The sequence below is a fragment of the Rissa tridactyla genome, chromosome 8 (assembly GCF_028500815.1).
Source record: "Rissa tridactyla isolate bRisTri1 chromosome 8, bRisTri1.patW.cur.20221130, whole genome shotgun sequence".
In the NCBI taxonomy this organism is placed as follows: domain Eukaryota; kingdom Metazoa; phylum Chordata; class Aves; order Charadriiformes; family Laridae; genus Rissa; species Rissa tridactyla.
The window spans coordinates 47194699-47207321 of record NC_071473.1 but is presented as its reverse complement, the minus strand read 5'-3'; the positions used below and the strand labels follow the sequence as shown (position 1 = coordinate 47207321).

Genomic DNA, 12623 nt, shown 5'->3' with positions numbered 1-12623 from the left:
ATGACAGTCCTTGTTAGCCACTGGAGTAGCTCTAAAGCTCATCTACCAGTCAATTTAAGTGTTCAAGTAATTAAAGAGGTCAGGCACAAAAATATCGTGTACCTGGAGCTATGCCAGCCTCTTTCTCCCATCTCTTATCATGCTTGTCCATTTGGGATTCTTCCACAAGCTTTGTTATATTCATCGTGTAGATTAACGGTCTGCAACTATTAACAACAAACTTTGATGCTACAGAGTGGGAATTGCCTGAATAAACAATTTCACAAGTAAATGGAGTCACAGCTCTGAACCAAGAGAGCTCCAAACTTGTTTTAATTTACAGAGGTCAAAAAGTAAATGGGATTGTTGCTTAGGGAGGTAACTTGAGGAGAACATGCAGCGTTCAGTCACAGCAAAGGGATGGAGGGTGAAAAATTTGATTGACTTCTCGAGATTTATTTTAATTTGCTTTATTCCTACCATCGCCAGCACGGCGGAAACCCTCGCAAGCAGAGGAGAGATGCTGGTAGGTAAAGGTACATTTATTTTTTTTGCCTTTTGCTATCGGTTCAGGGCAGTTCAGTGTAGATGCTCCACTAGGGACAAGCAGGTGAGAGTTTGCCCCAGAAAACAGAGGACAAGCCGCAGGGCGGGATCCGCCGCGAGGAGCGAGTCTGGGCCACTCATTTCTGCTTGAGTTTCCTGAGCATCCTTTTTCCAGCTGCCCCACAGCTGCTTCCGAGGAAGCAATTTTCTTTTTGTTTATTTGCTTGTAGCCTGGATTGATTGCGCAGAGGAGCGGAGTGCCATTTCCAGACATTTTTAATTGCAGGAGACTGTCACTTCCAGCGCATAGGCAGTAGGGTTTACTGAGTAGTTCCTGAGAGATTTAACAGGATATTAGGAGATCAGATAAGTATCTGTAAAACATCCGACCTAGCGCTATTCACTCTGGATTTGTTCGCAGTTGTCCCCGGTTGCCTGCGGTAACGGGGCTATTTCTGCCTGTTTGTCAACCCCTTCCATCCTGCCCCAGGCACCCCTCGGCTGTGGGACAGGGTGGGCAGCCAGCCCGCGCTGTGGCTGCTCAGCCAGCCCGTGTCAGACGGACACGTCAGCAGGAGACGAGGGACCAGGGAATAACGTGGAGAAGACCCAGGGGTACTTTTTGAAGGGGGTGAGAGGGCGCAGGGATGTCGGGATTACTGGAGGGGCACAGGGGAGGTACAGCAAGCACAGAGCAGGCTACGTGCGAGCTCAGCCGCTGGTGAAATCCTTTACTCTCAGCGTTATTATCTGCACAGAGCTGATAGGAATAATGGGAAAGGCTATCGCTTCCCACCATTTTGATTCATCCAACTTCAACGCGTGAGTCGGTGATCAGAAAATTCACTTCAGTATAATTCCCGACGGTATTGCGTGAAGCTTCTCTTCCTCCGTACTTTCTGTTTGCTAATAAGGAGACCTGGGCTCTGCATCCCGATATGCAGCCTCCCCTTTTTCTCCTCGCTAAGTGCAGGGTGATGGCGCTGCTTTCTGCAGCTGAGAACAAGCCAACACCCAATCTAGGGTGTTAATAATCGTCACCCTCGCCAGCCCGTGGATCCCAGGGGCAGGTGCAGGTTTCAAACGCGAAGCCTCTGCTTTTCGCTGTCAAAGAGGGGGGGAGGTTGTGCCTGTGCCTGTAACGCAGACTGTCACCTACCGCCAGACCTGCTGGTGACCACACGTGGCCCTGACCCACAGCGCAAGAAGAGCTCCTCAGACATATGCGCTGCCCCGGTGGCAGCTTTCTGTTTTCTGAATGAGTTGTGAAATATCGTGCGTGCGCTTCCTATTGATAATTAAAAGCGACACAGATGGCGGTGCCTGCAATGTTTTCCTTAAGTCACAGCACGTAACAGAAAATGAAGTGATAGTTTTAGGTGGTGGCACGTGTAGCTTCAGGTGTCTGTTTAATATTCAGCGTTCATGCTCGGCGAGAGCTGGGACATGCTTTCAAATGTTACTCCATGGCTGTGCATCACTGCACATTTTTTCTTGTTTTTCCTTTTCAGGGCCTGACAGATGGTGATGTTTAGATTAAAAGTGATTTCTTTATTAAGCCAACGCCCATGTTGTCAGTGATTTTTAACAGGAGCTTCACTTGCTTGAACAGGGTGGTTGTGTAGTTGATGTGTCTGAAATGGATGGACAGCTTTAGAAAGACACCTCAGAGAAACTCAGTGTACTGAAGAGGAGACAGGGATCGTCACATCCTGGGGCTGGGAGATCCAGCTTCCGTGTCTTCAGCGTTGCGAGTGAGACCTCAGGGACGTTATCAAGGCTTCTTTCCAAAGGTCTCTGATTTTTCCATTCCTAATCATGGATAGGGATCCGCCAATTCCCCGTGGGAGACCTGGACAGGCTAAAAACCGACTATTTTTTTATACTGTTTTTCGCAGGTATTTCACTGTACCGACCATGTACATCATGTGGAACAGGTACAATAGGCAGCGCATTGCGCGGGTGTCAAGGCCAGACCACTGAAGTATCTAACTTCAGCCTAAGATTTGGGCCAGCTTCTGACTTGTGGCCTTCCTGAGGGAGGACGGTGACCAAATCTTGGGAACTTTGGTGTGCTTAAACCCTGTCCCTCATCAAACAGGGCTAGTTGGTGGGAGACTGATGGGCAGGAGGTGGAGAATCAGAACTGGTAAGAGAGGATTACCGACCGTCCGTTACAGCGCAATCCAGCGTCTGTGGAGCAAATGGCATCCTGTAAGGGGGCGTGGATGCTGTCCTTGGAGTCACTTCTGCCACCGGTCGGTTTCCTTCATCCTTGTCTTCACATCTGATAGTTATTCAGCTAGTTCCTGGAGGAAATCAAAATTCCCCCTAAGTCTTGGCCCCAGTGGGCAGCCACCAGGCTGCTTCACTGTCGAACGTGGTCTTCCACGATAGCCTGGTCTAGCAGCACAGAGTGCTGCTCTGGGTTGGCTCTGGGTTTCTATACAAGCGAGATGGGTATTAGGAGACTTTACAGACTGTTTGTATCATCAAACCCATTTTATGGACTAAAAACATAATATCTAGTTAGTTAGCTTTAACTTTTCCACGCAGCACTGTGTTGTAACATGTTCTTCTTGGGAATAAAAATGTCAGTCAAAGGAAAACAAATTTTAATTCTGCCACTGAAAGCCACACTTTTTTTTCTTTTAAGTTCCTATGGGAAGGCAGATAAACCTTCAAAAAATGAAAATACACTCTCACTTAAATTATTCTGCTTTTGGGGTCACATTTTAATCAAAACCATACCTGCCTTCAGGAAAAAAAAAGAAGTAAAACTGATTGAATTTAATAACTAAAAGAACATAAACTGTCTGCTTTGAAATGTATAATCTCACATGACATTTATTTCATAATGTGATCAAATCATATATGTTGTTATGGGGACAGTCTTTATTAAAAATGCCATTTATTTTAACAAGCGCAATAAAAAGAAACCCATACTTTTTTATTGTGGCAGAGAAAAAAACTGCTATTAAGCTGCTTTCAGCTAAATGAAAACATCTTTCAAGATTTGTTCTAAAATATTTAAATAAAGTGCTATGGAATTTATTCATTTGCTGCCTTCCAGCATGAATAGAAACCCATTAAATTATCTTAAATACAATAAATGATAGAGAAGAATTTGTTTTGGTTAGGAATATCCTTTGCTGATGAAGAATAAGATCGTTTAACTATAACATTTTAATATAGGCCTGTAATTATGTCATTGAAAGCCCAGTTTGAAGCACAGCAAAGTCTAGAGCGGGCCCTCCAGCTGCAGCCAGAGCTTTTGAAAGGCACCGAAAGGGGAACTGCCAGTCCACGTCCCCATTAAAGAGGGAATGATTGAGAGACCACGAAGCACATGTGGTTTCAGCGAGGCAAAATGCACGGCCTGTCACCACGCGGTGGAGTTGGGGAAAGGGAGGGATGGCTTCCTTCCCACGTGGGACCGTGGCGGGGAGGAGGACGAAGGCGGTTCCTCATTCTTCCACGGGAGTTCATGGAGCTGATGCCTCATTGACAGGAGCACACTGTACGTGACAGCCAGATGCGTCCAAAGGATGGTGAGGTTGCTTTGCTCGTGCTTCCCCCCACATTCCCCCGCAGCAGAGCGTTTTCACCGCAGCTCCAACGCGGTGGCCCCGTGCCACGGTTTGCCCTGCAGTATTCGAATTGTCTGATTTCCCACTCCTGCTGGATCAGGACTGGTAAAGAGACGCGCTGAGTGAATGCCTTTCAGCCAAACAAAGCATGGGCCAGAAAGCACATAATAGTGTCTGGAACATGTCTGCTCTGGAAGACTAGGCAGGATCGGACCTGGTTAGCCCTTGGTTGGGAGAGCTCCTGGGAGCACTGGGGCTGGGATGCCTTCCCCTCATCATATCCAGCTGGCAGCCCTTTGTCTCTGCCCTGCAGACTTGCTCTTCTCTCCTCTTACCCCAGGCTGAATAATACGAGAACCAGGGGCAAAACGGGCAATATTGCTTTATTACAGCTGCCAAATTTGCAGATACAAGTTAGGTAAAGATGGCTTTCTATTATTTAAAATTCCAGAAGCCAGACTAAAAGGGAATAAATATAATTTGGTTCACTTTGGAAACAATTCTTACATGAAAACATTTTATTCCCGTTCCCTACCTTGCTGGACTTTATAAGGAAGCTGGGCTGCACCATAATGGAGTTAGACTTTCTTCTCCACCTAACGAGTAAGACTTAGGGGCGTAACATATTGATAATTAGCTTAAACCACAAGAAGCATTGAGAAGCTAAAATGTGCACAGCAATGGGATGAAGGGCCTTTGTTACAAACCGGATGAGGTAGTCTAATGGTTCCTTCTGGTTTTAAATCCTGTGGAAAAAAACACCCACCTCCATCAGTCATTATTTCTGCAGCTTTCTGGCACTTTTTCCTTAAGAAGCAGGGGTGAACGCCTGGAAAAAAAGGCAGTTTGTTAGTTTAGTTTCAAAGAAAATTCACTTTATGGTATATGGAAAGTGGAAGATAGTCTGTGAATGTGCTTTATTTGTGATGTTTTCTTGAAGAAGTGTTTGAAGTCTCTAGCCGTGTAACGTGTAGCTGTATAGTGCGTATCTACAGCTCTTAAAGAAAGGAACAGTTGTGCAATTGGGTCAAAGCTTCTTTAGGTGCTGTATGGAAAGCCACAAACTTCTTTGCTGTGCGGAAGGTCGTGATGCTGCAGTAAATAAAATGAAGAGGCACTGCGGGGCATAAGAACAAAAGGTGGGAAATGCACCTCTCCTCCTGAAGTCTGGTACTCCCTGTACTGGTTCTCAGTGCGCAGGGGAAGGCAGAGCGAGGCTGCACCCAATTTTTGTCTTGTCCTTTAGGATGTACCGTGCGGGCGGCGGATGGGAGCAGCCTGCAGGAGCTCCATGTGGGCTGGGCAATGCTTTGCCCTGAGCTTCTGCCACCGCTGCCCCGGGACCAGCGGTGGCAGAAGTTCCAGCTCCACATCTCCTGTGCGGATACATCATGTACTCAACTGAGCTAACGCAGAGGTGCTGTTCGGGCTTGTGGGCACTGGCCTGTGGGATGCTCACAAAACTCTCTACCCTTCCTGTCAATCTCTTCTAGGTCACGTTATTTGACCATTCGTATAACCTGAAGCACCCACAGACAGCAGGCTTTTTCCCTCCCCCTCAAGCATCCTTGGAACCATATTTTTTTGTTTTCTTGGTGGGTTTTGGAGTTGATTTTTTTTTTGTTTGTTTTGTTGTTGTTGTCGGGGCTGCTTCATCCACTGTAGTGTTTATGCTGTCCCTAAAGTAATAGAGCTCAGCTTGGCTTCCCACTGACTTCCCTGGGACGTCTCTAGTGATGTCCCTTGAGGTTTGCTCTGACAGTCCCTGCAGTCTCCTGGAGCACAGTGAGGCATGGACTGCATTGATTCTTGGCAAAGAAATTCATTGTAAAAGGCATTAGGGACTTCAGGATGAAATGCCACAACCAAGCTTCTTTCTGAAGCATCTAAGAAAATGCTGAACTGTAGGTTGGGCCTGAAAGTGAATGAATAGTTAATGCGGTTTCATGACAGCAAATGATGTTGAGGTCAACAATGTTCAACCAGACAAAAATGTGACTCTCTCTCGTATGAAAATCCAGAGGTTTAAGGACCAGTCTTAGCTAAATATAGTTCCCAATGGGGTTTACTCAATACCTCGCTAGCACTCTGATCGCGGCCTCATCGATCTGTCATAGGTGGAGAACTAGGTTTAGGTATGATAACCAAATTTGTGTTTACATCCACACCCAGAGCTTGTCTTATTTCTCAAGAGAAAACAAAGATTCTTGGCCATCAGAGAGGATGTATTTTCCATATTTTGTCTATACAAGTCTGTTTCAAGAAATAAAAAGCCTAGTAGAAATAATCTTTGAAAGTATAAAGGTGCCAGTGAGGCAGAGTGATGCTCTTGAGTGGAAGTGTTTTAGAGTGAATCATGATTGTGCAACTAGTTTACCTAAACTCATTTTAAATCAGTAGAGTGACAGGCCCGGAACACTAAGTGATGGAGGATTGCTCCGCGATGCTGGCATCGGGTTGGACTGTGCGCAATCATTTCCCTCTAAATTGGTTGTAGTCCCCTTTCAAATTGTCAGAGTAGTTTTCTTCTGCTTCGTTGCACTTGAGAAGCAGGTGAGCGGCAAGCTGCTCAGCCTCGTTTGATCCACACGCTGTTGTTCAATGGATAGAGCAAATCAAACTGGAAAGGCTTTCTGGTACAGCTACAGCGCTGCCTGCTCAGTGGCTAGATTAACAACAGGGAGCCGCCTGCAACTCAGACAGGAGGAGATCTCTAATTTGGGCTTTCTTGGGGCATATTAAAGAAGACAATGATAAATTTAGCTCCTCGGTGCCAAGAATGGCAAGTGTCAGTGTGACACTTGAATGCAAAATGTATAAACTCAGGCCGTCGCTGCATGAAGCATCGATTTATTGGTTTTGGAGCACTGAGCGGTCTAGTTCCTGAAGTAGAGATTTCATTTGATCTAACTCCCAGACCGCTTTGGGAGTTTACATAGGCCTCCTATCTCACCTCTCCCTGAGGTTCCCCCATATGAAAAAGGGGGAAAAAGAATAACTTGGCAGGGTTGTGGGGCACAATTCATGGAAGTCTGCAAGATCTTTTTAATTTCTTGCATGCAGTGTGAGGGAGAGGCCCAGCTTTTGTCACTAGGTCCGTATGCTTTCTCGCTGCACTATGCAATAGAACATAAGATGCCAATGTGCCGTACGCTTTTGTTTCCTACAGAGATTCCTTTGGAACTACCAGCACTGGCTTATTTGAAAATTCACCTGAGGCTTAGGCCATAGGTTGTGAAACAAAATAAGAATGGAAAGAGAACACTTCTTGTCAAATGGATTTGTGTTCTCTCATAATGAGAAATCAGCATCCTACAAAATGAATTTGCGGAGGAATTCCTCGGAGCTGTTCCCTACCTTGAGCCTAGCGAAAGCTTAGCCTGATTCCAGAAAAGGGCACCCAGGCGGTAATTTGAAGAGCCCCTCTACAAGTCTGCTTTCATTGCTGAGTCCTACGGGGTGCCTCTGAGTATACATATGAGCTGTACAAAGAATATACGTAAGTATATGTGAGCTGTGCAAAGCATCCAGGTATATCAAACATCAACATGCAGACTGGGTGACGGTATCTCTGAGGCTTCTTGAATGATCTTGTCCCAGTGGACAGTAAACTGTCCCTGCATTTGAAGGAACCACACAGAAGCCATGGCTCCTGAAGCAGTCAGATGCTAGGAAAGATGTGGATATCAGTGATGGTCTCATTTATCTCTTCTTTCTCCGTAACAAATTGGCACAAAATGTTTCTTAGGCATCTGTGTGCTTCATGAGACCAGCAGAACGGGTTTACTTGTGTGTATATACATGAGACTCACCTGGAGTTTTTTTTCACATGCTCTGGTATTTCTCTTGTCAATCTCTGCCTGATACGGATTTTTCCGACACGCGGTGTGCCTGAACAAGGCAGGCTCAGTCAAGAATGGCGCAGGCAGTGCAAGTAGCCCACTGGGTTTATATACTCCCCAGCTCCAGCACAAACTCTGTAATCATCTTCTAATTTTGAATGCACTTTCCTTAACGGCGCGGTGTGCTTGGAGACGGATGTGTGTGCTGGAGGGCTCGGATGCAACGTCTGGAGGAGCAGGGAGGTCAGCTCCATCAGCAGGAGCTGACACAATGATAGAGGAGGAAGAAATGACATAGCAGTGTGGGGAGAGAGAAAGCAGAGGCCAGGGGACGTTCGCAGCACCTGCTCTGCTGCATGATGATGCTGAAAAAGACCAGGTGTTTGGAGATGAGAAGAAAGCATTTGTGTGTGTGTGTCAGGGGGAGACCTTGTGCTTTCAGAGAAGGCTGTGAATTGCTCCTTGCTGGCTGGCTCGCAGCCCAACACCGGTGCCTCAGAAGCTGCCCTGAGACCGAAGGATGGAAAGAGCGGTGGAGGGAGGGTGGGAAGGGCACAGCCCGAGCGCTCCTTGGCAGCACAGGGAGTCTCCTGGCTTTTCTCCTGGGAGCCACGTGCTGGGGAAGCTCCTCTGTGGAGGTCCCACAGCAGATCCATCCCTGGGTGAAGAGGTGACTGCTGGGAGCACTGGCCAGGCAAGGGAAAAGAGTGCGGCAAAAGGGAGGAGGAGGAGTGCCCCCACTGGCAGGGCTTAAAGTGGCGTCTGATTGAGACGGTTTTTGAGTGTGTACTGGGTATATGCGGTATATTCGGGTCCCACCCTGCTGTGCTGCTGCTCCTCCACTCTGGTCTGTCAATTCCACCTCCAGCGACTGCACATGGACGTCCAGTTGCTGATGCTGCGACTGAGCGGCAGCGTGGTGGGACCCATAAACTCTGTGCCCGAGAGACACGGGGCTGGGCTGAGCCAGAGCCTCAGGGCACATACGTTGTCCCCGCGTCCACAGCCCCGGGTACCGCTGTGCACAGACGCGCAAGCCAAGCCCTTGGGAGACCATTATCGCTTCCCCAGTCCCAGCAGGGTGGACAGCCCCAGCGTGGAAACAGGCACCGAAACTCGCTGGCTTGAGAAAGGAGGCTCCAAAATCTAGTTAATTTGGGTCATGTCGATGCCAGTTTATAAAGCCTTCTGCTGCTCTGCAGCACTGGGATTTTCTCATGCTGTTTCCTGGTGGTGGCCTTCCCCGATGAGGCTTTCTTTCTCTAACACTTTATACAAATATATAATGCAGGGAAGAAACAAAATGACACATAATTCTTGACACAGAATAGAATAAGGCTGGATTTTCATTTAAAATCCCTCTACCCACAGATACTGTGAATTGCAATGGCACAAAATTGTTAAATTGCTTTACATTTGGGAAACCTCAGTTCATAAAAAATTGCTAACAATTTATTTTTGTACTACATGGTTGACATCACTCTCTCTCTCTCTCCTCTCACTCTCTCTGCTGGTTATATGCTGTTTTTTTCATTGCATTTCTGCTGAGATTCCAAGAAAAACCCAAGTGTGTCATACAACATTGCTTTCTGATTTGCAAGTTAAATAGTTTACATAGGCAAAAATGTGGAGCAATTGGAATATTCCCTACCCAAACACTTAGGGACTCAAACTGCACATTTTAGCCTGGCAGGCCTCCACTGATATTTTTAGCTAGAAAAAAAAAAAAAAACCCCACAACGTTTTGAAGTAACAAGGAAAGACAGATCAGATCTAGAAAAAAAATGAAGTTAAACCACTATTGGGCGTTTTTGTGAATGTTGTACTTTTGGTGCTGGTATACATCTTGCTCTGTGTATACAGGAGTGCAGCGTAGACTTTGAAAGTTTAGGCCCTCCTGAAATGAATGTTCCCGAGATGGGGTTAGCCTTCTTGCTGATTGATTTAGTCTTTTGGAAACAGGCAAACCATCAGGAGCTTTCTGCTCAGAAAGATTAGCATTCATAGCCTGCTGTTTTTTAATTAAAAAAGCTATTTAAATACAAGGGTTGGGGTTTCTGCCAGCAACTATTAAAAAATACCTGTTTTGTAATTATCCCCCAACCCCTTTTTCTATTTAATTCTTTCTTTTTTTTTCTTTTTTTTTTTTTTCCTTTTTTCTTTCTGTTTCTCTTAAATTCTTGACAGATTCTCCCTGTTTCATCTACCTGCTCTTGTGGTGTTGTACCTCCCGCTAAGGTTAGCAGCTGGCTGTAAATCTCACGCCAACCCTGCTGCAAGCAGCTGGCAGGAGGTGTGGGAAGGATGTGTTCAGCATCCGTTTTCCAGTGACTGAGTTTATCCTCTGCCTCCTGTTCGGAGGATTAGGGGCACAAGCCAAGCTTTGCCAGAGCCGCGGAGCTGTGTCGGGCACGTGGGACCTCAGGGGCATCATCCCACCAGGAATTCCCCCGGTGTAAACGTGCCACCATTCGCACACGCAGGAAGGGTACACGCTGTGGGTGGGACATACCCTGGGTAGAAACTTAAATAGGTATTAGCTAATTGGTATACCAGGTGGTGAATATATATTATCTGTGCTGTGTGGATCTCTGCTTGTCTCTGTTGGGGAGATTGGCTTGTAGGCAGTTCTCCAGACGACCTTACTGGGGCTGGTCCTCAGTTCATGTAAGGCTTGGTTGAATTTTTCTGTTTCACGCAGTTCTAAAATTAATCCACGCGTTATGCCTGCGGTATATTTGTAGCTGTAGATACAGCGTTAGACAAGAGTGTTTGGGCCTATGTATGCTCATTAAAAAAGATGTGACCAAAGGCATTAAGCTGAGCGGTGGCTGCTTTGTTGACTTCCTTCTGAAGAAATTTACACCTGATGATTTTTGTGTTTTTAATTCTGCTTGGACTTTGGCCCTGGACTAGTGCAGAAATCCTGACCCTTAATATGAGTGCCCTCATCCAGCATCCTCGTTTGCACAGAGCTTCTAAGATTCTTACCGCTCTGCAGCAGCGTGTGGGGTCATGTAAGTCAAAGGGTGAAGAGACAATTCCTGTTTTGGTATCTGACAGGTGACTGATGAGATGGCAGTTCATTTTCATTCACAGTAAGAGTCTCACTTGCAAAGCCTCAGCCTGTCCTGGTCCTCTTTTGCCCCTTTTGCTTCTTCAGCCCATTGCCGTCTTCAGCTCCATCGCCTCCCCCTGTATCTGCAGCTCTCTCAGTTCATCTTCATTTTCTGCCTCTTCCTTTTTCTCACTCAAGAATCCCAGGGCCGAAATCTCAGCTTGACGATGAACTCTGCCTCTCCTGGCGTGTTTCCAAGTGCATCTCCCGGATTAAAACGGGGAACGTCAATCTAGCCTTTGAAAACTGAGCGAAGGCGGCGGCGGTTCTTCTCTGCAGAGCGAAGGCGAATTGCGGAGGCTGTGGGTGGAAGCTGATAACGTAGGGCTCTGTCTCTCTTTCCGTCCGCATCGTGGGTAATTTGAATCAGTGTGTTATGGAGGCCCCGGGCAGCTGGTGCGAGAACCCAGCCCAGCCGGCTGCTCACCTCGGAGCTGATGCTTGACTGAGAGGTGCCGAATGTCCTTGACTACACCCGGCTCTTCCCTGAAAATACCCTGCTGCTGCTGGAGCCTCAGCACGCCTCCTTAGAGGGTGTTTCATTACTGATAACTCCATGCAGCACGCTTCAATCCTGTCAAGCCATAAAAGCAAGATTGTTAGTGACTGGTTTTGCATTGGCTGCCAAAGGGGTAGAGAAAGTTCAGGTTTGGTCACCACTGATGTGAGCAAAAGGTCACACTCTTCGCTGCTGCCTCGCTCACCTGGCCACTGCACGCTCCCCGTGCTGCCTTTTCCTTCTCCCACTTCTGCAGTCCTTCGGTTTAACGTTACTGGTTTGAAAAGTCTGTGTGATGATAGTGCTTTTGAGGAAATATTCTACAGTTAGGAACAATTCCTCGGGGCAGATTGTTGGTATTAGGTTGAAGGCCTAACCTCCTCCAGCAGATATTTAACACGGGAGCGATCTCCGTTTCATCTGGCTGAAAACATGTCACTGTAGTCCTCAAATGGCATGCAACTTTTCCCCCAATAAATTCAAAGTTGCATTCTGCACAAATCGATAGTTGAGTAAAGGACCAGATGCCAGCCCCTCATTTGCTTTTAAATGCATACATCTTCTAGATTTCCCTTTAATTTTCTGATGCTAGCTTTCAGTTCATTCTTCAAATGAACATGATCCATGTGCTATTTTACAAATATGCAAATACTGTTCTCATCTAACTTCTTGACTGCACAAAAGCTTAGTAAAAATTGTTGGAGAAATATTAAGGCTCATAAATGTCTCTATTCAAATCAGTGCTTAAAATTAGCTTTAAGTTGTGGTGGAAACATAATAAGACTAGAGCAGAATACTTTTGAAATCCCACTTGGAGTGATTATATAAATTATGAGATATCTATTATCCAGTGCAAAGCCCAGGAAGATGTTTTAATACCGGGGCTACGTTTTTGAACCAGTGTCACCCCTGTCTAGGTAGAGCAGTAATGTCAAACGTCAGATTGCACTCCCAGCATAAACACCAATAAAATAGCATGGTAAAAAAAACCCCAAACATTCATTTTTTTCTTGTTTATGTTTGCATTTTCTCTTTACAGACACTAACCG

General features: G+C 46.3%; 1 protein-coding gene across 1 annotated transcript in view; it reads left to right on the top strand.

The window, feature by feature from the left end:
• Positions 1 to 252: 252 nt before the first annotated feature.
• Positions 253 to 12623, top strand: part of LOC128913724 (cytosolic carboxypeptidase 6-like) — a 335261-nt gene continuing 322890 nt past the window's right edge. Inside the window, exon 1 of the mRNA XM_054211794.1 lies at positions 253 to 505. Coding sequence (XP_054067769.1) covers positions 374 to 505 — 132 coding nt within the window. The 5' untranslated portion in view covers positions 253 to 373. The remainder of the gene's footprint in view (positions 506 to 12623) is intronic.